Genomic DNA, 27,254 nt, shown 5'->3' with positions numbered 1-27,254 from the left:
TGGATGGAACCCAGTGGATTATCTCGTCCAACTCTATGTTGCTCCCATTCCTAACAGCTGGAGGTCCAGGTTTGTTTGTTTTTTGTTTTGGTTTTTTTTTTTTTGGTTTTGTTTTTTTCAAATGTCTAAGGAAGGAATTTTTACAATTTACTTCACAATTATTTCCATAGCAAGTATTTATAGAACCAACAACTTAAATCCAATCTATATGGATTTAAAGGGGCAAAACTTTTTTATGTCAAGAGTTATATATCCTTGGGAACCAATAGGCAGAGGTGGGCAAAAGCCAAAAGAGAGAATATAGTCACTCAGCAGAGACTGGCCTTTTCAAATTAGATTGAGGTCTATATGGTGCCCCCACTCCACTTTAAATTGCTTGTTTGTTGACCCAAGAGCTATCGAGTGATATTTCACACTCCAAACTATGCTTGGATGAAGATCAACAATAGGCCCTGGAACTCCCTTCCTCCATTTCCTTTTAACACTCAGTGGCATTTCTTTTTCTGTAATGAATAATTCTTATTCAATATAAATGACAAACATGGACCCGATTCAAATGGGAAGTATGGCAGATGGAAGGGGCACTCCTTCCCCAAAAGGAGCTCAAAAGTAATGCTTGTTTTGGCCCTCGTTTTGGTTCCCTGGCCTAGTGTAATAATGCTACTTTCACCTGGTGTCTCTCCATAGTGATGAGAAAGCACAGGAAGCAAAATGCAGTTCTAAATCCCACTGCTGATATTTTCATCAAGGAGAAATATTGATTAAATAGACCTTTATTGCCCTCTGTAACTCTTCCCTCAAGCAAAGTAACTCCTCTTTTCTAAATCAGTGAATCAGTTCACCACAGACTTTGCTAGGAAATGCAGTTGCTGAAGTCGATACATTCAAAAATTCAAAATTCAACCTCCACTCAGTCTATAGCATCCACCCACATGCATTTGCCTTGGTCACAGTGAAATATATTCAGGTGTTTCCTCATATCTTTTTTTAGTTCATCCATTGTTCTTATTTTTGTGTGCTTTCAAGTCCTTTCACACTTATGATAACCCTAAGGTGAACTTATCACAGGATTTTCTGGGGCTTAGAGTTACATGATTCACTCAAGGTCCTCCAGTGGGTTTCCATGACCGAGTAGCGAATCAAACCCTAATCTAGTGCTCAAACCACTACACCATACTAGTTGTTATAGGCTAAATTCATTCATAAGAACTATATGTAGGGCTGTAGAATAGAGTTTCCCAACTGCAAGGAGTTATATCATCTGTGAGAGTCATAAGTGAGAGGGGACAGAAAGTAGGAGTAGGTTCAGGTGTCATTCAGTTCTTGGGATGAGGGGAGATGAATATAAGGATGAAAGTTCTACCTTGAAAGATATATGTGTATATTATGCTCAATCCCCATGTCAGCCCTCACTAGACTAGACTCTTTAAATCGGTGTGATTTACCTACATTTAACAATTGATTGAATGAGTTTACTGTAGCCAAAACTAACAATCAGGATGCTAACAGTATTTTCCTCATTTGTTAGACTTGGTCTGGGTTTTTTTTTAATGTGAATACTCTGTGCATCTGTAGTTGATAGCATAATGTTTCATGATTAAGGACATCCTATGGGGTTGCTTTTGTAACATCACCATAGTGACATATTAGGAGGCTGTCCTAAATTTCAGATTTTGGGCCCAAATCTCAATGCCTTTGGTTACCCTGGTTAGCTTGGAGGCAAAGTTGAAGTATTTTGGCCACATCATGAGAAGACAGGAAAGCTTGGAAAAGATCATGATGCTGGGGAAAGTGGAAGGAAAAAGGAAGAGAGGCTGACCAAGGGTGATATGGACGGACGGTATCCTTGAAGTGACTGGCTTGACCTTGAAGGAACTGGGGGTGGCGACAGCCGACAGGGAGCTCTGGCGTGGACTGGTCCATGAGGTCACAAAGAGTCGGAAACGACTAAACGACTGAGTAGCAGCACCCTGGTTAGCATTCTTAAGATGGAGTTGTAGACCACATGCTTAATATGAGTCAGTGCACAGCCAGAAAAGACAATAAACTTCATCAATAGGTATAGGTTGAGTATTCTTATTTGAAATGCTTGGAATAGCTTGCTTTGGATTTGGAATACACAAAAATGGCATAGTGCAGCAGCTGAGGTTATGGTAAGGTCTGTTGTGCATTCTTTAGACTCCCCTGAATCTAGGATGAGGAGACATGTGGGGAGGAAAAAGATGCCAGTTTTGCAGCCAAATTTTGTACAAGCAGCAGCCTTAATGACTGCCCTCCTTCCACTGCCACCCCCCAGCTGAAATGAGGTCTAGAGTACTGTGCAGCAGTGGTAGCTGTTAGGGACTGTCTCCAGCCTCAGCCTGGAATAATAGAATAGAATAGTTCATAGAACGGAATCATAGAGTTGGAAGAGACTACAAGGACCATCCAGTCCAATTCCCTGCCATGCAGAAATATACAATCAAAGCAAACCCAAAGTACAGCCATCCGCCCTCTGTTTAAAAACCTCCAGAGAAGGAGACTCCACCACAGTCCTAGGCAGCATATTCCACTATCTTACCCTCAGGAAGTTCTTACCAATATTTAGGTAGACTCCTGTTTTTGGATGTTTTTAAGCAGAAGTTATGCATATTTCAGAAGTGCTGTAATTGTGTATTCCTGCGTGGCAGTGGTTTGGACTAGATGCTCCTTTTGGTCTCTTTCTTTAAGTGTCTTTCATTCTGTGACTTGGATGGATGTGTAGGAACACATTTCTGCTCTATTTTGGACAGGAAGATACTTTGCACTTTGCATATGTCAGATGTGATTATTGGAACTTACAAGGGGTCAGAAATTGCAAGTGCAAAAGACCATACTTAGTTTTAATTATGGTTACATCCCACTCTTTATATTTGTATTACAGAACTTTCCTTTTATTCCCAGTTTGTCTTCTGCTATCACTTGAACTCTTAATAATAATGACTCACCTGAGTCAATCCATTTTCCATATTTAGCACATCTTGATTGTTTCATCAAGATTATCTCACCCAACTTCATGTAGCTTCAGGAACAAAGCTTTGGATATACCAAGAAATGTGGGGTAGCAATGATGTTCCAGAACAAATAAGATCTAAATAAAACCATCCTAGCACTCTTGTATGCACACATATGGGGTCAAGGGACTTTCACATAAGATGAACAAGAAGCAGGTTCTTGGAATTGGAAGCATAAGACTGACTCACCAGTGAATTATTTATTTCACATACTTGCTGACAGCAATAGTTATCAATAGTGTTATGCTTTAAATCTAAGTTTACTGTAACTTTAGGCACAGAAGAATAGTTAGAATAATGGAAGGAATAAGAAACCCAACACCTGGACCACTGACCACATTGGATATTCCTGAGTATACTTCATGCTTACACAAAAACCCCAAATGCATGCTTAGCCTAATCTGTTCTGAACAGGAAGAGGATTAACATTTTGCAACCCTAAATTGTGCAAATTAATTTTCACATAAATATCCCCATTTTTCATCATTTAATTAGCTTTTGCTAGTCATGGTACAGAACAACTAGCAGTACGGAGCATTGAAAGCTGCCCTCAATTACTCAAGGTCTTGATCTGCTTCTCTCTGGTTTCTGAAAGGCTGGCCCATATATTTCTCTCCATTTGTATAACAGCTAGAAACCGGACATCTTTAAAATGTAAACCTGGGTTTTCAGGATCCTAGGCTTACATAGCACAGCCTTAGTATATGTGCATATAAAACAGTTTGTCCAACTTACACAGACCATTATAAGCTTGCTTCCTCATTTTCTACCATACCAGATAACCTCCCAGACTGAACCATAGCTATTGTTGCTATTGTATTTGGTCACTATTAGAATTGAAGATAATTTTTGTTTGGTTCTTCTTCAATTACATACAACAGCTTCCTAGGCCTGAGAAACGGGGATATGAATACTGTACCTGAAATAAACAATAAAATGTATAAAACTAAAGTGATGGCTTAGTCTCTTTGCAGTGACATCAATGTGTCAGCAGTTCAGATTTTCAAAAGTTCATCTAATTATGCTTGCAAAAAGCTCGGATGCGATTTAGCTGCTCGTGTTTTTCGGGGGGTGTTAAGATAAATCTACTGAATGGCTGAACAAGCCACATAAAAGGCAAGTGCTTTGCACAACTCTTTTCTCTGTCCTTTCTGCAGAGAGATGGGTACCAATTTCACAAATGCTGACAGTGGAGAGTTTGCCTTCATATTATATTGAAAAACTATTTGAATATTTTATTTTAAAAATACATTAAGGTAAATTTGCAAGGAGGGGAAGGCAAACCCAAATTGGATTCCTGTTCAATATATATAAAAGGCAAACAACTTTATAGTGAAAGCCACATGAATTTTACCATTTGGCCCCCGGCTAACCTGCAAAACCCTGAAAATTAATACTGCTGGCTGAAGAATTTAGCCTTCCAGCATCACATATTCACATGCATCTGTGAACTTATGTGCACACCCCACTGCTTTTACTGCTTTATATTCTGCATTTTTCTGGCAATAGCAATATACTGAATAAGCGAATGAAATAAGTGTTTGATTGACAGAGGCATTTATTCCTCCCTGGACCTTTTGTCTGTAAAATACTCCTTCTGACTATATGAGTTTAGGTGAGCCCCCAAGCCCCTGGTAACTATACTAAATGAGCTTTAGCTTTACAAAATCCCCCAGTTCCTATAGCTTTTGGTGAGAAATATGTGTCCAAAAGGAAAATTCTATCTGATAACAAACCCGAAGAGAATTCAGTGTGGATGTGTGTGTACTGGAGCAGGAGTCGGAGATTACATTTTACAGAGAGATGTTGAAAGATCCCCTTGGCTTTCTTCTTGTTGCAGAAAATGTGGCTCGTGTTTTCACTAACAACTCTTCCAGCCCTCTGCAATGGAGCAAGGCGAGGGGGAGTCGGGCTTTTCTAAAGAGCTCCGCAGATAAAAGACCTATTAATCAAAGAGCAAATATTGTTCTAAGTTGTACTTAGGTCTGGGTATATCAAATTAATGGCTTCTCCCCCACGGCTGCCACCCCCTTTATATTTTTGTAACAGCATGCCTCTCTCTACCTGCTCTGTGCTGTTATTCTTTATATGGTAATGCATTTGACATGCTGGCCAAGAATCATGAGTTTTTCCAGACATGTACATTCTTCCCCCATGCGTATGCTCCATTGGCTAAACACTATCTCTGCCGGTTAAAGTAACAGTAAGTGCATTGTCAGTTCCTCTCTCAATTTTTCCTTGCTTTTTTCCTTTCTTCAATAGACTGTTAAGAATGTCTGTGAATTATATTCTGTGTAGTTAAGCAATTGCGGTTCTGATGATACAGCTTTAGTTGCATTTATGGCAGAGCCTTTGGTCCCGTGAACTGGATTTTTTAAAAAATGAGAGCGTTCAATCCATGACATACTCTTTGTCATTTTTTTTTTAAAAAACACAGTTTTGGGGCCTCTTACTGAGGAGTTCACTATCATAATTATGGTGTTTTCTCCATTAAAATTATCCTACAATAGTTTTATAATAAAGTTAAAAGAGTTATCAATAGGATTAGAAAGAGAGGCTGCTGACCACAAGTTGCCTCTTTTTAGAGACTGGAAATACTACTTTATATACTACAACTCCCAGGCCTTAACTACTACGAGCACTATTGATCCAGGGGGTTCTGGGCACTGAGGTCCAAAAAAATTAACTTTTCCAAATGCTGCACATTTGAACTCAAGTCTCTACCACTAATGGGCTTTTTAGTCAGACAACTCCTTGCACACAAAATGTCTCTTTTTTCATGAGGATAATGATACTTTTGAACTGTAGTGTTGGAGGAAAATTCTGGGAGTGCCTTGGACCGCAAGAAGATCAAACCAATCCATACTTCAGAAAATATGGCCTGACTGCTCACTAGAGGGAAGGATATTAGAGGCGAAGATGAAATACTTTGGACACATAATGAGAAGACAGGAAGGTTTGGAGAAGATAATGATGCTGGGGAAAATTGAAAAAAAAAAGGAAGAGAGTCCGACCAAGGGAAAAGTGGATGGATGGTATCCTTGAAGTGACTGGCTTGACCTTGAAGATGCTGGTGGTGGTGGCAGCTGATAGGGAGCTCTGGTGTGGGCTGGTCCATGAAGTCACGAAAAGTCGGAAGCAACTGAATGAATAAACAACAACAATGATGCAGAAGTTGATGAAACATTGCTCATTACTGCATCATCAGAGTAGCATGAGAAAATCTTATCTATATGTCTTTTCTCTTTTTTACTTGTCTAGTAAAATATACATCAAGCACATGTGTGATGTATGTGTGAGAGTTTCTATGAATATATATATATATATATATATATATATATATACAGTAGAGCCCCGCTAAACCGGGTCCTGCTAATCCTAGCGTCTGTATTATCTGAAGCAAATGTCCTCCCGCCGCCTCCCTCGCTCTCTCTCACACACACACTCACTAACCCCGCCTGGTCCCGGTGCTGCCAGAACCCAGCTGGGTGAGTGAGCGAGGGACGGAGGGCAGGCGAGTGAAGGAGGGCGGCAAAGGCCCTCGCTCGCTCGCTCGCTCACTCGCCCCTTTGCCAGGCTGGGCCCCAGGGTCTCCCTAAATGGGGTGCTGGGTGGAGGAAAGAGTGACTCTTTCCTTCACCCAGTGCCTAGCGGACGTTTGGGGAGGCCCCATGCGTGTTGATAGGCAGCAAGCATGCACCGGGGCTTCTCTAAACTGGGCCTCCCTGTTAACTGGGGAGTTCGGTTATCCGAGATTGGCCCGCCCCTTTATCTCAGATAACCGAGACTCTACTGTACCTATAAAATATACTCCCCAACCTCATTGAAAGAAGTATTATTTTTAGTAGATATTTTCAAACATTTCATGATGGTGATACACTTTTTAGATATGCATCATTTTGCAACACAGTAATTCGGTTTTTACTAGCAAACCAAAGATAAAACCAACCCATTATAAGAGATACATAAATTGTAATAATAGTATGTATGAGGATGTAACATATCTCATAATAACCTTTCATTTATATATTTAAAAATATGATTTATTGCTTATTTCACATAGACGTAGAGGTTTCTCGTTACATACCCTGTTTCCCCTAAAATAAGACATCCCCAGAAAATAAGACCTAGTAGAGGTTTTGCTGAATTGCTAAATATAAGGCCTCCCTCGAAAGTAAGACCTAGCAAAGTTTGTGTTTGAAAGCATGCCCATCGAACAGAACACCAGAGCATGCAGGATCAGTAAATGTACATACCATAGAGTGTTGTACATGGAAATAATGGTAATAACAAGAAATTCTTGATAGGATTCACAGTTTGTCTGGTTATGCTGGTTTGTGATGACAACTACTGTAGAGTATATAAAAAATATTAAATTTTTTGTTCAACAACAAATGTGAATTCTTCTTCATGGAAAAATAAGACATCCCCGAAAATAAGACCTAGAGCATCTTTGGGAGCAAAAATTAATATAAGACACTGTCTTATTTTTGGGGAAACATGGTATATGTGACACATCGACACACTGCAGCCAACATACTAACATGTTGCGACACAGAGTTTGGAAAGCTCTGATCTGTAGCTTGGAATCAAGAATCAAATGCATCTCTAAAACAGAGAAAAGGAATGTAAAAAAACCGACAGATTCACGCAACATCTCCTTCAAAGGCGATCTTATTGATGGCTACTTGAAGAGAGTAACCATGATTTTGAAAGAAAAACTTCTCCAGAAGAGTCAAGTAACAACCAACAATGCAATCCATTTATGGTTGATTTTGATACATCATCTCCTAACATTGTGTATTTTCATGTAAATTCTAACCTGTTGTGCAGTTTTCTTGGCAATAATTTTTCAAAGATAGTTTCTTTTACCTCTGTCTGATGAGAAAGTGTGACTTACCCAAGGTTTCCATGGCTAGAGAGGAATATGAACCCTGGTCTCCTATAACCTCACCACATTGCCAAATTTCCCCATCGTAGAACACTTTGCTGATGCAGCTAGCATGGAGGTCCACCCAACGTCATCACATGACGCACAGCTACTTCCAGAAGGACTACGTGCTGGCTAAGTCAGTGAAGTGTTCTCTGATGGGGAACTCTGGACATGAGACCCATGTTCAGCTTGAAATGCTGGGGACAGTGCAGGAGCAAGCTGGAAAGGTACACTTTCCAGCTTGTGATGATCAAGTGGGTGATGCAGGGTGCTGGGTGACAGATTTGCCCTGCTGCCTCGTGATTTGCCCCACTGCCCTACAGATTTCTCGTTATCAAGGACCTCCATGTGATGAGGTCCCTAGTCTAGTGCTTAAACCCTCATCTTCTAACTATATTATGAATCTTCAAAGGAACTGTGTTGTGTCAACTCCCATGCAATGGGTGTAACTAAAAAGCATGAGCTTTGACACATGGTATTACATACTGGCCGTAAGGATGTGGGTGGCATTTTGCTGTATGCAATAAATTTACCAACTCTGCTTCCCATATTCAGTTTGACTTTTCTCTTGAAAAAAATGCTGTTGTTTTCTTTTCCACTTTGCCTCCTGGTACCACAGGTTATTTTATGACTTCCCTAAGCTTTAAATATTTTCACTGTTCGCAGACATATTCTGCAGGGATCCATATGATTAATAATCCTGGGAATGACAGTGAAATAGTACTGAGCTCCGTGAGAACAGCCATTTTTCAAAGGGGAAACTTCTGGTCTTCTAAGCACTTCTTGTATGGTTGGCACTGGGTCCAATGTGGCCAAAGCTGGTGGAGCCTTGGGGGCTGACCAAAGTGATGAATAATATATCCATGAAAGTTAATAAATCGCCCAGCATTTTGAGTTGCTCAGCACTACATTATGAACAGAGGTGGAAATAACAGCAGAATCCATTACGAGAGTGAAAAGCAGAGGATCTTCATGCAGTAGCTGATTAATTAATGCATTCATATGAAATGGTGGTCCACTTTTTAAAATATTATTATAACAGCCATAGGCTGTGCTGAGGCTCTTTGACCAGCTAGATGCAAACCAGACATTCATCTTGTATTTGCATCTGTGTGTATTTTAAATCTGATGAAAAGCAGGAAATGGAGAAACTTGGCAACTCTCCCTGGTTTGACTTTGCAAAGCCTTTTGGCTCAGTGCATATTTGTGCTCTTTGGGCTGGAGGGAAGTTTGGGTTCAGAGGCAGTTGAGGTTAGTTTATCCATAGGCCATGTGAAGTGATGGATAAAATGCATTAAGAAAGTTTGCATGTCCCGGGTTTACAGGAGAAGGAACAAGCACAGGGCCTTTCTAAAGAGCAATGTTCAGATGCTAACTTCCATCTGCTTTGCATGCAGGGACCTGGAAGTTGTCACCCCAACCCTTCCCCAGGAATTGCCTGGGAAGGAAATCTGTATGTGCTCAGATTAGGAAAATTAGAAAAAAAGATGTTGTAAATTCAATAATTGTTTTAAAATACTTTTATTCAAGATAAACAGAAAATAAAAACACATGCATTTTAGATATATTCTAACATTATATAGTAGTTTGAGTGTTGGACCTTAGTTCTGGAAACCAAGGTTTGGTTCCCCACCCAGCCAAGAAAACCCATTGGGCAAGTCATACACTCTCAGCCCAGGAAAACCCTATGAGAGGGTCACCTTAGGATCTCCATAAGTTGGAAAGGACATGAAGGCACACATCAACAGCAACAGCAACTCTTGTGGAAAAAAGGTTTTAATCCTAATGCATTTTTCTCCTGTGCCTGAAGTTGCCAGTTCAAAGACTTTAAAGAGATACCATTCTTGTCTCGCTTTCCCCTGAGGCTGTTCCTGTTTGCATCACGCTTTTGAAACAATCTCTCTTCCTTTTGTGTGCGGATTATGTTATCTCCTTTGCCACATCAATTTCCATAGGTGCTGTGCTGAGCAGTCATATCTGTCAGTAAGCAGGTTTCTAAAAAGACAAGCAGAAGTGGAGGGGGAGAAACAATAGGATATATGATAGACGTAGTCCACTGAGCCATGGGGACAAGTGCTGAAAGGAGAGCCTTGTTATCCCAACAAATATCTTTTCTTCTGCATGAAATGCCTTAGCTAAAGATCTCCAATTCTTCATCATTCATATACAAGGAATATGTGCTGCCTTGGAGAGAGGCACTTTGTAAGACAGATCTATGGGTAATCTTGCATAAACTGCTGTTGTATGACTTCGATTGCTTCCTTTAATTTAGTCCAGCCATATTTGTGATGTGTGGTCATTGTAATGGAATTTGCCATGCTAAGCTTTCTGTTTACATTGACATTTAGCATGCTGCATGTGTCCTTTCTTCAGCTCAGTAATTTGAACCTGCTGATGATCTGGAACTATATATGTATTTATGGGTGCTGTCAAAGGAGGAGCAAGAGAAGAGGTGTATCTGTGAGCATCCATCAAATGCATCCGACCTTTAGCATCTCCTGCCACTTGTTAGCTCAGCATGGGTGGTCTAGTCAATTCTCTCTCTCTCTCTCTCTCTCTCTCTCTCTCTCACACACACACACACACACACACACACACACACACACACACACAGAACAATATGTGTTTACAAAACTGCTTTGGAGTCCTCTGGCAGTTTATGAAGCACAGATCGCTATTTACATTTAGACACTGTACTGTACTGATCCCATTCATACTTAGTGCAGACAGCTGTTTTTCCAAGACCACCACTCTTCATGACCCAACAACAAACCTCATCTCCTCACATTATCACATTACCACAAACAGTAGCAATTTGCCATAAATAGTAGCAAGCAAGTGTACTGCTCATATATAGTATGATCTCTGTATTCTTGGGGGGGGGGGTACATTTCTGAACTTATCATGGAGATCATTATCCACTCTGAGTTCCCTTTGGGGAGATAAAGCAGGGTATAAGTAAATATAGTAATAGTATAATAATAATCATGGATAACACTGGCCAACACACATTTTGGCCCTGGCCTCAGAGGGAGAGAAGAACTTACAGTGTCAAATGTTAGACCAGTTTCTGGGTATATTTGACCTGCTGATTCCAAAACTGGCACCAGTTTCCCACTATAGTTGTAGTTCTCAACCTTTGGGCCTCCAGGTGTTCAACTCAAATCACAGAACCAATGCGCTGTATTTGTCCATTTAGGTCAGGCCTGCACAACCTGTGGCCCTCTGGGTATTTGGGACTTCAACCCCCCAAAACTCTAGCCGGCTTATCCAGTGGTGGTTAGGAATTCTGGGAACTGAAGTCCAAAACACCTAGAGGGTCTGATTTAGAATATACTCCACTCTTGGGCACAAAGAGGCTCAGCTTCTTTCAGATGGTTAATTTGACTGTTCCCTGGCTTTCCTTCTATTCCAATTGTCATTGCTTGGTCTGGGAAGGGGAGAAGAAGATGCAGACACAGTTCCACCAAACCTAGGCCCAGAAGCTGTTGAAAGACCTGCTAATATTTTCCCTCATTGCCACTGCCTTGCATTAGGCACAATGGGTACATCACAGTATCATGCAGCTACTGTTAACAAGCAAAATCCTGCTCATAACAGAAACATCAGAATGTAACCTTCCATCTTCTTTGCTTTTTTTAACCTCTCCAGGAAAATTTGCAGACATTGTAAGTGCCCACAGTCAGAGCACTTTGAAACCGTGATGCCTCTGGAAATGGAGAAGACTGTGACCAAGCTGATGTTTGACTTCCAGCGGAACTCTACTTCTGACGATGACTCGGGTTGTGCCTTGGAAGAGTATGCTTGGGTACCTCCTGGGCTGAAACCAGAACAGGTATGTTCTTTTGATACTTATGGTTTCCCCACATAATAATGCATGCACATTCTAGGATACGCCACCAAGTGATGACTTTGTTTCAGCTGTCTGAGAAGAGATGGGATTAAGGACTCTCAGAAAAGTCCCTTGAAATTATTACAGTTCTTTTAATTCTCTGGACATGCACAGATGTCATGGTCCTTGGGTGTCAAAGCATTGCCATCCTATCTGATGGTGGCTTCAACCTGTCTTGCCTAAAATTCTCTAATAATTTGGCCCATCTGCATGGACTTGTAATTCATCACTTTGTGATCCACTGAAATCTGGAAGCATTATCTTAATAATGAAAGCATCCCTATAATTTGATATAATCCATCCATCTACTGGTTAATGTATGAGAATTCCTTGATCATCAGAAATTTGGTGATACATATATTTCTAAGGGACATTACATTTTGCATATCATCTAAGTAGCTTCTTAAGTACTTGCAGCCAAGGAGAAACTGTCCAGAGTTTTTGGGCTGCCCTTTAGCTCCTGATATATTGAGCATGTGGTAGTCATTTCAACAAAGTTTTGCAAAATACGTTTCTTAGTCATACTCTATTTATTGTCATTGAACCAAGTTTGTTCCAGGTCATTCATGAAGCAACATAGTTTAGACTGAGCTGATTTCAAGGCCACTGATGACTTGGAAGGAGGAATGAAGGGTGCTGTATTTATCGATTAATGTATTTATTTTTAAAATCCATACATTGTCATTAAGCCTGACAAAAAGTTAACTATAAGTTAACTATAAGATCATCCTAAAATATATAACTAATATAATGACAAAAAGGTTTCAATCAGCAGCATAGCAAATGAACCAATGTAGTGTAGTGGTTCCAGTGTTGGACATCAACCTCAGAAATACAGGTTCAAATCCACATTTAGCCAAAAGATTTACTGGGTAACTATGAGAATGGATGCATATGCCACCTTAAGTTCCTTGGAAAAGGAAAATGCTAATGCAAATATATATATATATATATATATATATATATATATATATATATATATATGTTTGGATAAGGGATCAGTAAAACAAAGACCTCCTCTCTAGTTTCCTAGTTTCGCATTTCTTATGCGAAGACTATTCCATATATGCAGAGTCTTCATAGTTGTGGCATCATATTCAGATGGAAGTACTATTGCTTATCCAGGATATTTAATGCACAGAGAAGTTCATCACTATCATATCTCCTTGTTCCTATCTCCACCATCAAACTGTTCCTGCTGCTGCCTACAATGATGAATCACACCAGTGAGTACCTGTGATTATAGGTGTTCCAATTCTGAGCAAGCTCTGATTCCTTTGGAGAAATATTTGCATTTGCCTACAAGTCTATATTCAGCCTTTCACATGTTCCACTTAAGAGACAAGTGCCAGGATAAGTTTGTGGCTTAGTTTACACATGTTCAGTGCATGCAAGAGCATTGTAAGAAGAGGGTATTGAGATGGGCACTCATCATTCTTTACTGGTGGAAGCTGTAATTTAAGCCTTCAGGCATTGGAAGTTGGAGGAGCTGAGGAATGTCTCACATTCTTAAAGGGAGGGGGCACGTCTTTAGAAAGCACACCATCTGAAAAAGGTTTATAAGTGTGCTCGACTGAATGCCTTAAGCAACTTCTTCATGATTGGGAAGACAATAAGAGCACATTTAGAAACTCTTCAGGCCATACTGAACACACAAAAATATACAGAGGGCCTCCTATTTGTGCAGGGCTTAGAGGACAGGGCTTACCTGAATATCCCCATCCCTTTCATTTTGGAAACCCTGCTTATTCAAACAAATGTTTTAACAGGCCCAAGAGAATAACTGCGTTTGTAGCACCTTTGAGTCTAACAGAGCAAAAAGCCAGTAACATAAGCTTTCTTAGGCTTAAGTCTTCTTTATCTGATGACAAGGGGATCTTGCAGCACATTTGAAGCCTCTAATTGAGAGAACAAAGTTGATAATATAATCTTTCTTAGACATATGGTTCATCTACACTGCAGAATACAATTTGATACCACTAACAGCTAGAACTAAATGCTAAGGAATCATGGGAGTTGCAGTTTGGTGAGGGAGCAGAACTTTTTGGCAAAGACGGCTAAAGACCTTCTCTACAACTCTCATGATTCCAGAGCATTGAGCCATGGCAGTTAAAGCTATGTCAAGCTGCATTAATTCTGCAGTGTAGAGATGCACCCAAAGTCTACTTTCTTGAATGGAATTGATTCACCTGATGAAGTAGACTTCAGCCCACAAAACCATATGCTACTAATTTCTTTCTCTCAGGTTCAGATGTCCTGCAAGATCCCTTAGTGTATTTGTCCATACTGACATGGCTGTTTCACTTGTCTTTCTGGCTCAAGGGTAAGAAAGCTTGGCCACCTGACTTACTCTCTACAAATCCTATGACCAATTTCGTCCATTTTTACACTGTGTTTTTGTACAACTATGGCACTCTTCCTCCTTTCAGTCAAAATAGTTCTCATTTAGCTTATGAATGGGTGGCTTTTTTGTACATTGGGCTCTGTGGAATTCACTGGAAACTACCTATCTCACCACTGCAACCCCTTCTAAAGTTTGGTAGTTGGTGGCTGAATATGATGCTGTGGTTTCCGCTAAAGTCCGACAGTATTTCCAGTAATTGTAGCTGTACTATAGATTGCTAGAGTCTCTTTCTGCATCATACCGTCCTGGAAGACCTCTGGAAAAACTGTTTAGTTTCCCAAAAGGAAAAAGAAGGAAGGAAAATCATACTGATTTGGGCAGAAGTGCTGTTGGTGTTAGTGGAGGAATGGATCCACTCTGGGTTTTAACCTATCCAAGGTGCTGAAACCTATCTCAAAATAAGCTCAATTATTTGGATAGTTTATTTAATGTTCAAAGTAAAGCCCAGAGTAGATTCACTAGATCACTGCCACAACAGTTGCCAGAAGAATTTAAAAGGGATATGTGGCATGTACAAAGGTGTATGGGAACTGCATGTTACTTGTGGTTCTCATTTGGTTTTCTCAGCAGAGAAGAAACGAGTGAAATGAGGTTAAACCATGCAAAACGCAGCAGTCTTGGTTTTTAGTTCACAAGTGAACATACTGGTGTGTGTTGCCTGACTGTTCCCATTTGTTCTGCCAACTAGTAGGAGTGCCTATTTAGGCCCCTTCCACACTACCATATAAAATCCAGATTATCTGCTTTGAACTGGATTACGGCATATGGCAGTGCAGATTCATATATAGTAGAGTCTCACTTATCCAACATTCACTTATCCAATATTCTGGATTATCCAACTCAGTCTGGCTTTTAGTAGTCAATGTTTTTGTACTTAGTGCTTTCAATACATCGTGATATTTTGGTGCTAAATTCGTAAATACAGTAATTACTACATAGCATTACTGTGTATTGAACTACTTTTTCTGTCAAATTTGTTGTATAACATGATATTTTGGTGCTTAATTTGTAAAATCATAACCTAATTTGATGGGGTTTTTAAAATAATTTTTATTAAAGAAGAGATAGATTTCTTTTACATAAAAGTGGGGGAACAATCTAAGTAGATAGGAAAGTAGGAAATATAGAAAAATAATGAAAAGAGAAGAAAAAAGAGAATAATGAAAAGAGAAGAAAAAAGAGAACCTAATTTGATGTTTAATAGGCTTTTTCTTAATCCCTCCTTATTATCAAACATATTCGCTTATCCAACATTCTGCCAGCCCGTTTATGTTGGATAAGTGAGACTCTACTGTGATTGAGTTCAAAACAGATAATGTGGCAGAATGTGGATCTGTGGTCTGGCAGCATATATGGTCTGAAAGGTTCAAAGAAGTGAGGTTTAGCAGCCCCTGGTGCAAGTTAAGCTCTCCTTGACCTTCTGATAAGGGCCCAGGCCATAGTTGTATCTGTTTGATAGCCAAAGGCATCCATCCCATCAGACAGGATTATGGGGAAAAAAGGGATCTTTTTCAATAGAGCACACAATTGCACAAGTATAAGATGCCTGGTTTTATAACAGTACAAGTGAAAAGGATTTAGGGGTCTTAATACATGACAAGGTAAATATGAGTCAACAGTGTGATGCAATGGCTAAAAGCTTCCAATACAATTCTACATGCATCAACAGAAATACATGGTCCAGATAAGCAAAAGTAATAGTATCCCTCTTTTCTGTACTGGTTAACCCCTGCCTGGAATACAGTGACCAGTTATGGGCACCACAAATCAAGAAGGATATTCACAAGCTGGGGTGTGTTCAGAGAAAGGTGATCAAGAATGTCAAAGGTCTGGAAAGCAAGCCTTGAGCGGAATGACTTGGGGATCAAGATGTGTTTCGTTTGCGGAAGAGAATATTGAGAGGTGACAAGACCTAAAAGTCCAAAACCTAAACCATTGAATTCCAATTACAAGACTCCAGTGTATTCCAGTTACTCTTGAGGGCTGTTCAAGAGCGGAAGGGACTTCCTCAGAGGGTAGTGTATCCCCCTTCTTTAGAGCTTTTTAATAAAGCTTAGTGGGCCACCTCACAGAGTGTTTTAGTTGTGCATTCTTAACTGAAAGACTAAATGGCCCTTGAGGTCACTTCCCACTCTGTGATTTTGGGATTGTGAAGCTGGGCTAGTTTTTAAGCCTTTGTGAAGGAATGTGAACCTCACTGCACTCTTTAGCAACAGTAGATACTGGTAGTGTCAAAAGTTGGTTAACTCTACATTACATGTCATTTCAAAGAAGCAAGGAAATGACATTACTATAGGAGAAAGTCAAAATATATCCTCCAGAATCTTTGAAATTCAAGGTTTATTGGACAAAATTTTCTGTTAGTTTTCTTCCTTTTTGTGCTTTTCTAAGATTTACTGGAGAAATACCCCATTATATTGTCACTGCCTTTTTACAATCAGGACATGTAATATGATGGATTTTTCTCAGTCAAAATATTACGCTATTATTTCTTCTTTTTATTATTCATTTATCCTTTCTTATCATGATTTTACTTTGGGACTCAAAGCTGAGCTTACCAAGAACAAGTACAATCTGGCCATTTTGGATAATTGCAATGCCAGTCCTAGAGTCAAATAATTTCAGGAGACCAGATGCCTTTCTTCTCATTAGTACCACATTTCTTTGAATTTAATTAATTGGGTGCTTTTCCTTTGTTTTGATTGAGAAAGTAACTTTCCATTCCTGGAATATTTTAACATTCTATTGATTAAAGCAAACCGACTTCCTTCTAATTCTGACTTCTTGTGTATGATATGTAGTAATGAACTGTTGAGAATTTGGCTCCTTACATTATGATTATGCCAAGCTGAAGCTTGCAAATTCAAAGGTAACATCACACTTTGCAATCTGGACAACCTATAGATGTTTCATTTGTGTCTATTGAACGACTGAAAAATGGGCTACAATTTAAAGGGATTTTCCCCTAGGTCAGTGGTTCTCAACCTGTGGGTTTTCAGATTTTTTGGCCTTCAACTCCCAGAAATCTTAACAGCTCGTAAACTGGTTGGGATTTCTGGGAGTTGTAAACCAAAACACCTGGGAACACACAGGTTGAGAACCACTGCCCTAGGTGTTTTCTCCAGCATGACACAGTGCTTTGTGCATTGGATTATGACCCTGGAGAATAGAGTCTGAGTCCTTGCTTAGCCATGGAAGCCCACTGGGTGACATTGGGCAAGGCATGTGCTCTTAATTATTTTAAAACAATGATAGGTTCACCTTTGTGTAATCATTAGTAGGAAATAACTTGAGGGAACACAATAGTAACAATTTCCTCTCCTCTTGTGCATGTTCTTGCCCCTGCTTGCCAACAGCCTTCAAAATAGCTTGAAAATTGACTTGTGCTCCTGTGCCTTTAACAGTTGGTAGAAGAGGAAACATCATCAGATGTTTCTTGTCATGCAACCAGGTAACAAGTTAAACCTGCTGAAACTGAGGCTTCTACACTAAAGATACGGGAGCTGTCTCCAGTTTTCACTCTGCCAGTCCTCTTTAAACTCCTGAGTTAAAACTTCAGCTTTAGGAGATGGCATTACAGCATTTCTTAAACAGGACAAATGAAAAGAGAAAGCACAAATGGAATGGCAGTGATTCTACCTTTGTTGTATCTTAGTAATTTGAAGACCCTGGACTTCTGCTTAGTCTGTCAATTGGAGGTCATGAGAACCACAAATGAAACTCCATTACCAGCAGCTTAGCAACATATTCTCTTGGCCGTAGGTGCTTAGCAACAGGTGATCTTTCATTCCTAGGCTGAAGGCACTAGATTCCTACATGCTGATGTGTTTTATTTGGTTAGGCGCTTGCATAGGAATTAGGCACTGTAGGCTAGCAATGATCGGCCCACCATAACGTTTGACTTCATGATCTGGAAACGCTCTTGCAAGTGATGTACAAAGGCACATCATTTAGGATGTCTCAAAACCTAAACCATACAGAAAAAAGAGTGTGTTTCCCCATCCTGTTTGCTAGTCATGTCAATTCTTATATATGCCTGAAAGCAAGTGTAGTGAGTAAATAAAATAGACTCATGTTGCAAGCTGTGATCAATCTACAAGACACAAGACAAATTTCACAGGAGAAGCACTGCTTCCAGTTGTTAATCTGGACAAGTGGGTCCACAGTTTACTCCAGAGTGTCTGGAGTATCCTTCTGGCAAAATTGAATCACCAAGATTCCTCCATAGCTGAGCCTCTTCAGGAATTCTCAATCAGAATTGTACTAAATATTTGGCTGCTGAACAATATTGAGACAGATGTTGTTATTCAGCCCTCCCAGGAATAACAAATCCCTCTTGCAGTTTGTCCTATGCAGACTGATTTGGGAGCAAGTTGCAGTGAACATACATAAGACATTGTGCCACTCTCTGCAAGCATGAGTAAGTAAGCAAAATCAATTAACAACCTTCCTGCCAATGTTGAACCCCTCCTCCTCTAATCTTAAAAAGACTTCTGGGATTCATGGGGAGAGCTGTGGACCCATTGCACCTATCCTGTCCTTTGGAGGTATGAGGGAATGCTAACCGCTGACGTTAGCCATGATTTCAAAGCACTGTGTGAATTTGAACACTGGCCTCATGTCTGTATTCTCTGGTTCAAGACTCCCTTGCCAATCTCTGCTACCAATGCATAGCTTACTCCTTCAGTATTCTTTCCATTCCTCCCCCAGTCCTTCCCTTCTCTTTTATTGCCTTTCTCCATCATACATTATTCCCTGCTTTTCCAGTCTGCTCTCTATCTCTTTTTCTCTACCTTCTTTCATAAGTTCCTCATACCTGTTTCCCTATCCTTGGGATTTGTTTTCCCCCATCTAATATAACCATAGTGACCCTCTTTCTTTCAAGCTGCCCAACATTTCCAATACCCAGTGAAATGTTTTGCCTGTCTATCCTATTCACTTCAAAAATCTGTACTTTTGTCAATATTGTCTGCCTACTATAGATGGCTCATGAGTATCTCGTGCACATGATCATCCTTGTTTAATTTTAGCTGCAGAAATAGACAAGGAGAATGACTTCACAGGTTATAAAGACGTAAGAGATAAGGCAGAATTTTGATTTCCTCCTGGAGGAAATTGTGTGAACAGAACCAGATCTCCAGCTGATGTAAATAAGCCAAGTCTGAGGCTTCTTTGGAGCAACATTGATTTATGCCAGCTGAACATCTGGTTCATAATTTATAACCAGGCACTATGGATCTCTTTGTTGCTCTCCTGTTCCACTGTAAAGAGAGAGGCGTGGGAGGATCGATGTACATAGTGGAATCTCTATTATCTAAGCAAAAGAAACCCCAATTATCCGACTTATAGTCTTTCTCCCTTTCTTGTAACAAAAAGAAAGGCATATTATATAATATTGATCCACCATCACTGATGGTTTGTGTTAAAATGCTCATAGAAGCCAGGTCAGTATAAGGTTGTATTCAGGAGGATAGAAATCAATCTAGAAGCAACAAGAAATATCTGCAAAAACTCCTTCTTCTTCTTAACCATTAAAGGTACAGAAGTGCTCTCCATGTTTCACTCCAGCAACCCTATTTGCCATAGATTTTACTATACTACTTACTTGCTATTTGAAGCCTGCCATTTGGGTGATGATACGAATCAAATAGAATGTAGTGAGAATTCACATATTTATCTCTTTAATGAAATATTGTACAGTTTATATATCAGACATGGTGGAACCTTTGGCCTCCAAATGATTCGGACTAAAACCCCCATAATTTTTTGCAATTAACCATTTGGTATTTGGGGCTTCTGGAGAGCAGAGGTTTTTCCATGCCAGCTATAAAAACTGTCACTCCAAATTTCATTTTGAATCAGGAAATGAGGCGCATAAACCTGTTTTTTAGTTCTATTGATTCATTCAATGTGAGATTGCTGTGAATGTTTTTCTATATTGTGCAATTCCCTGATTATAGAAACACAAAATATCAGGAAAAATGCTGCAAAAGAATCCATTTTCCATGTGACTGGTTTCCTGGGGGGAGCATTTCACAAACAGTTGTCTGATTTGAGGTGCATCTACACCAGTGGTTCTCAACCTGTGTGTCCCCAGGTGTTTTGGCCTAGAACTCCCAGAAATCCCAGCCACTTTACCAGCTGTTAGGATTTTTGGGAGTTGGAGGCCAAAGCATCTGAGGACCCACAGAACTACTGATCTACACTGTAGATTGAATGCAGTGTGAAACTGCTTTGACTGCCATGGCTCAAGACTATGGAATCATGAACGTTAAAGTTGTGCAAGGCCATTAGCCTTCTCTGACAAAGAATTCTGGTGCCTCTCCAAACTACTACTCCCAGGATTCCATAGCCTCGAGCCATAACAGTTAAAGTGGTATCACACTGCATTCATTCTACAGCAGTGGTTCTCAACCTGGGATCCCCAGATGTTTTTGGCCTGCAACTCCCATAAATCCCAGCCAGTTTACCAGCTCTTAGGATTTCTGGGAGTTGAAGGCCAAAAACATCTGGAGGCCCCAGGTTGAGAACCAGTGTTCTACTGGCAGATGATGATGATAATGATAATATTAGTTGCTTCCTTAGTATCAGAGAGCTGAATAAAATTGATGTGGATCTCTTTCTTTCCAAGGTTTTTTGCAGTTTTGTCAGTGAAAGCATCTTAGTTCTCAGAGTATGCAGTCCTAAACTTTTCATATGACAAAAGTAGGAGATATTTTCAGTTATTAAACCTATTAAGCTTGAACATTTTGAATACACCCTATATATTCATGTATAAGTCTAGACATTTCAGGAAAAAACAAAAGGAAGGAACGATTCCCTTCTCTGAGTAGAGTGTGATAGGCAAAATATTAGTCCATCCCAGGAGAACCTAAAAGAAGCACTGACTTTCCATTTTCTCTGCCACATCACTGCTTCTGACCTGTTTGAATGTCCGGGCAGGAAAATAATAATGGTGGTAACAATTGGTGCTTTCTCTGATCTATGAAATGACCCTTGACTTATCATGCGTCATATCAAAATCCATGATTTTTGGTTCCAAGACCTGTTCTCAACGTATACATGAATATATATGATACTTGAAATTGCACAGAATTGGTTCTCAAGATACTTTTGCATCTTCCACCAAGAATTTAGGATGAAATGTTATGACTTAGGCTTTTCTGTATTAAGCATTAGAGCATAATGTTTCACTTAGATGATATTCCAGATGGTGAAGAATCTACTCCCCTTTGTGGACATAGAACTGAATAGAAATGTAATAAATACCGTGAAGCATTGCTTCTAAAATACAATCTCTTCGTAGATATTTTGGGTACTTTTGTGGCTGCAACCTGTAGAATGTAATCAAAGACTCAATTTTTGATCCTAACTGGATACACTATCCATCTCTTAACACTCTGTTCTCATTATGGTATTGTGGACCAATCTCAGCTGATGCTCTTTCAAGATCTTACATGTTTTTCCCCAGAAGAAAGCATTTATGTGGTTAAACTTCCAAGCTGTGAATAACTTGGGGCTGCAACCACATAAATGCATGAATGGCACATTCTAGGCCTAAGTTCAATTGCTTGCCTCAACTAGAGTCCACCCATTGAATCAAGACAGCGGTTATTGGATTTATGCTTTAGTGTTGAGTTGACCATTGTTTTTTCTGATTGATCCGGAAAGCATGTGGACCATTATTCATGATATGCTGTAAGTTTCATTTTATACAGTGCTCTCAGAATTACTGTAGGGTTTTTTAGAACTTGCTGAGGAATATCAAATTATGGAAAAATTGCTTTTTCTGCTATCTAGTTAGAATACATTCATTACCTGCAGTTACAGATGTACAAATATTTCAAGTTTTCATTTCATTAGGATCAGTTTCATTCTAAGTAGGATACAATTGAATTGCAAATTTTGTTCATATTTCCATGTGCATTGTCAAACTACATGCTTTTCTGTGCTCACTTTTCAAACATATGAATTTTGTACACATTTTCCCATAGTCACAAACATGGTTTTATTCATTTTCCCGACATTTACATTTTTCTATACTAATTTTTCCCATTTTTTGATCAATTATGCATTCCTTCCCAATCATGGAAATGTGCAAATCTTACCCATTCTTCCTTCGCTTGCATTGCTATGAAATTTCAGTTCTTTTTATACATGGTGAAATAATAAATAAAAGAGAATGGCATTAATCCTGTGCAATATATCAAACTATTGAACCACTCTTACCACCAGGAAATTCCTCTTAATGTTTAGCTTGTCATCTGTGAATAGTATAAAGAAGGATTTTAAAAATATGTAACATGTTCAAGCTCCTGCTTTAATTCTGTTACCTAGAATTAGGCAGCATCAATTCCAGTTGTTCTTCTCAATAATATGTATAGGATCACAGTATCCAAAGTAGGAGCCCCCGGTGGCACAATGGGTTAAACCTTTGTGCTGGCAAGACTGCTGACCAAAAGGTTGGCAGTTCAAATCCTGGAAGTGGGATGAGCTCCCATCTGTCAGCTCCAGGTTCCCATGCAGGGACATGAGAGAAGCCTCCCACAAGATGGTAAAACATCTGGATGTCCCCTGGGCAATATCCTTGCAGTCAGCCAATTCTCTCACACTAGAAGCAGCTTGCAGTTTCTCAAGTTGCTCCTGACAAAAAAAAAGTATCCAAAGTGTTCCAGTTTGCAGATTCAAATTGCTAGTTGCGTTCAGAATCTCTTCTAATTAGTTATGATTTTTAGCCACAGTATGTCTTGTACCTGTTTTGTAATTTGGGATTTTAAATTAAATGAGAGAATGGTTTTCAGCACTGGAGGCAAAAGATTACACACGCACCTTCTACTTGCTCAATTAGAATACACTTTAATGTGGGATTTGAACAGCAACACAGAGTCAAAGGTCCTTGTTAGGTGATGGTTATCCTGATAGACAGGCTTACTAAATTTGCTTTGGATCTGTCAGTCACTTTCTTGGAAATCTTGTTTAACCTCTCTGGCTGTTTGTGATCAGTCACCTATATTATTATTTTTTCTAGAACGAAAAGTAAATTATGGTTTCTAGATGGTGGGCAAGATGCCTGGTTTTCTTTTTCTTTCTTCTTTGTGGATTTTAAGTGATACGAGCAACACGTACTGAAAAACCTTCCCTGTCCCACATACACATTTTCTAATTAGTTCCTTTATTTCTCCATTGGAATAGCAGCTAAACTCTATATGCCATTTTGAATCAGAAATATCTACCAAGGACATCAGCAACACTGAATGCTCCTATTTGACCAGACCAAAGAATGTCTGCTTTATCACATTTTCCACTGTGTTGCCTGGATCAAATAATTTACTCTATTCAGATAGATTTTGCTAAAGCCAGAACAAATAAAACCATTTTATGAGTTCTTTGGGGGCCCCTGGTGGCACAGTGCATTAAAGCGCTGAGCTGCTGAACTTGTGGACCAAAAGGTCCCAGGTTCAAATCTCGGGAGCAGAATGAGCGCCCGCTGTTAGCCCCAGCTCCTGCCAACCTAGCAGTTCGAAAATATGCCAATGTGAATAGATCAATAGGTACCACTCCGGCAGGAAGGTAACGGTGCTCCATGCAGTCATGCCGGCCACATGACCTTGGAGGTGTCTATGGACAACGTCGGCTCTTTGGCTTAGAAATGGAGATGAGCACCAACCCCCAGAGTAGGTCACGACTGGACTTAACATCACTGAAAACCTTTACCTTTACCTATGAGTTCTTTAGTGTTATTGTTAGCATTTTCTCTAATATTTTTCTAAGAGATTCCAATATTTGCAGTGTATTTTGAAGATTTTCAAAAGGAGTGACTAGCTAGTCAAATAGCAAGCAAGATCCTGAACTTGATTATCAGAATAACAGAAACAAATCTTATAATGGAATCTTAGAAAACCTAATCTTTGTTACAGAAAATGAAAGTATTTGGATCTTTGCCTGTATAAATTCTCTCTTAAACAGGAACTTATGTAAGTATATATTCTTTTCTTCAGTATTTATACTTAAGCATACAGCATCTCAAAAAGCGGGCAGGAGTCCACAAAAGCTTGTGCCAAACAAAACTTGTTAATCTTTAAGACCACAAGACTCTTGTTATTTTTACTTATATATACAGATACATATCTTTGTTAAAAGAAAAGGAAAGAATGATGTGCATGTGTCTAAGAATGGTGGTATTGTTTGGAAAGCCATGAGATCCATGGTGTCTCTCTCCAGCCTCTAGTAGTCTTTCCCTGTCTATAGTAGGATGATTAAAAATAATATAATTAAAAGTTATACAGATAACTGACAAAGCTTGTGATCAGGAAGATGTCTACCCAACTCACACCACTGGAGAAATTATACTGTTTAGCCGGTATTGCACCACCTGACATCCACCGGGAAGTAGCAGCCAACAATGAAAGGACCAAGGCATTGACATCTCCAGCCCATCCCCTGTTTGGATATCAGCAGCACACCAATGCCTTAAATCAAGAAATAGCTTTCTAAGATCTACAGAGATACTTGCAGGAACACCTCAACAAGTGAGAGTCCAAAAGTGGCAAGCTAAAACCCAAAACCTCAATCCATGGCTGAGACCAGATGAGAGACTCCCTCCTGGGCACACAGAAGACTGGGCGACATGGAAGGCACTGAACAGACTGCGCTCTGGCACCATGGGATACAGAGCCAGTCTTCAGAAATGGGGCTACAAAGTGGAGTCTGCAATATGTGAGTGTGGAAAAGAGCAAACCACAGACCACTTACTACAATGTGGTCTGAACCCTGCCACGTGCACAATGGAGGACCTTCTCGCATCGACACCAGTGGCACTCCAAGTGTTCAGATTCTGGTCAAAGGACATTTAGTATAATGCCAAGTTTTTAACTTTGTGTTTCTAAATACATTACAACTGTACCCTCAGTTTCGCTTCTGATACAATAAATAAAATGAAAGACTGGTGGGCTGCTAATGAATAAACTGCTCATTCAGGTCAAGGTCCGAAGGTTTTTAAGATTCTGTACAGCAGAACTGTTACTAGCTTTTCTTAGCAAGATTTGTTCAGAAGAGGCTTGCCATTGCATTGTAGGAAACTCAGTCTCTGTCCAAGGGACCATGACTTACCCAAGGTCACCCAGTGGGGTTCATGCATTGGACTAGGACTCTAGGCCTCAAGGTTCAATCCCTGCCTAATAATAATAATAATAATAATAATAATAATAATAATAATAATAATAATAATAATAATAATTTTCTTATAACCTGCCTCCATCTCCCCGAAGGGACTCAGAACAGCTTACATGGGGACAAAGCCCAAGTTCAACATAAAATTAAAACAGAATACAAAATACAAAATTAAAATGCATAACAGAACAAAATATTAAAGCATCTTAATATCATCACTACAGGGCAAAAGTGGGACTATTCAAGTTGTATGGGAAGGGCAAACTTGTGCAACGTGGATAATGTTGCACAAAGAAGCAGGATAAAGTGCTGAGAACCAAACAAGAACAAATTAGTAGTAGTGCAAGCTGATTTAATTGAAAGCACATTGAAACATCCATGTTTTCAAGTATTTACGGAATGTGGTCATGGAGGGTCCTAATCTGATCTGGAGAGAGTTCCAGGCCCTCTCCCTTATCCCCACCAACCACACAAGACGGTAGCAGGACCGAGAGAAGGGCCTCCCCGGCAGATCTTAGAGCCTGCACTGTTTCATAGGGATATGAATCATGAAGGTAAGCAGGACCTGAACTGTTTAGGGCTTTGTAGGTCATGACCTGCACTTTGAATTGAGCCTGGAAACTTATCGGCAGCCAGTGGAGCTGGCTGCCAGCCTTTGCACCAATTGTATTTTCCGGTCCGTCTTCAACCATGAACCCCACTGGGTGATCTTGGGCAAGTCATAGTCTTGGATAGAGACTGAGTTTCCAGCAATGCAATGCCTCTTCTGAACAAATCTTGCTAAGAAACGCTGGTAACAGTTCTACTGTACAGTTGCCTTAAATCAGAAGTGACTTTTGAAGGCACACAACAACAGTAATGTAGAGCTCAGAAATCATAGACAGCATTAAAGTATGCATGTTGGTGAAGATCTTCATCTGTCCTTCACTGATTCTCCAAACTTTTCTTCTCCAGGTACTTAGTGTGGGATTCCATGTATTTGGGTGGGTGCATGTATCTGTGTCTCTTTATTATTATGAAATTAATCTGTTATAATCCCTTACAACACACAGTTTCATGAGCCAATGGTTGCCTGCAATTTGATCTCGGGTAGGTGGCTTAAGTTGTTCCTCATAAATGTCACTTCTACATTTCATTCCTTTATCTCAGAACTCAGTGAGAGCAGTCATCTTCTGAAGATAGAGCTTGTTTATAAGTGTTTGCACTGGCAACCTGTGATCATATTGCAAGTTGATATCTTGAAGTTGTTTCTTATAGGCACCATCTTAAGGAGGCTTTACAGACACTATAGTTTCCACATTATCTTCCCATGAGTGTTATCTGTCAGGAATATAAAGCTGTAGAAGGTGATCCAGAAAGGATGATACTTGGGCAAGCTTTAGTACCAATAAAACAAAAATAACACCTTTCTCTGGAGCTGTTTTGTATCTGGGATTTTAAAATGGCATTGCTAATCAAATTATATGGCATACAATTAATATGCAGTGCTTCGCAATTTCATACTTTCCCTATATTTCTCTCTCATAGATTTTCAGTTTAAATGAAAGGTGACGTTCTCATAATTTTGCACATTTTCAGCCATTCTGGTGGGAGAGACTTGAAGGATGTTGTCCTTTTTAGACCTTTGGAAAAATGATTAAAATGATAAAGGCTCTTTGACATTTATAAGGAACAACTTAGACCACCTACCCAAGAACCCATCCCAGGCAATTCTGTATTAACTTCTATATTCAGCTATGTTTAATGGGGCTCTGTGTTGTTGTTACTTGCGATCAGGTTGACAGCTTAACAGTTATTCTATGGATGAGAGAACTCCTAAGTCAG

General features: G+C 39.7%; 1 protein-coding gene across 2 annotated transcripts in view; it reads left to right on the top strand.

The window, feature by feature from the left end:
• prickle2 (prickle planar cell polarity protein 2) overlaps positions 1-27,254 on the top strand; it is a 328,576-nt gene that overhangs the window by 212,698 nt on the left and 88,624 nt on the right. For both annotated transcript variants that reach the window (XM_003223588.4, XM_008114998.3), the window contains one exon: positions 11,617-11,800. In XM_003223588.4, coding sequence (XP_003223636.1) covers positions 11,617-11,800 — 184 coding nt within the window. The remainder of the gene's footprint in view (positions 1-11,616; positions 11,801-27,254) is intronic.

This window comes from Anolis carolinensis, chromosome 2, assembly GCF_035594765.1.
Source record: "Anolis carolinensis isolate JA03-04 chromosome 2, rAnoCar3.1.pri, whole genome shotgun sequence".
Taxonomy (NCBI): domain Eukaryota; kingdom Metazoa; phylum Chordata; class Lepidosauria; order Squamata; family Dactyloidae; genus Anolis; species Anolis carolinensis.
Note: the sequence above shows the minus strand (reverse complement) of the source record. Positions and strands in the feature narration are given on the sequence as shown.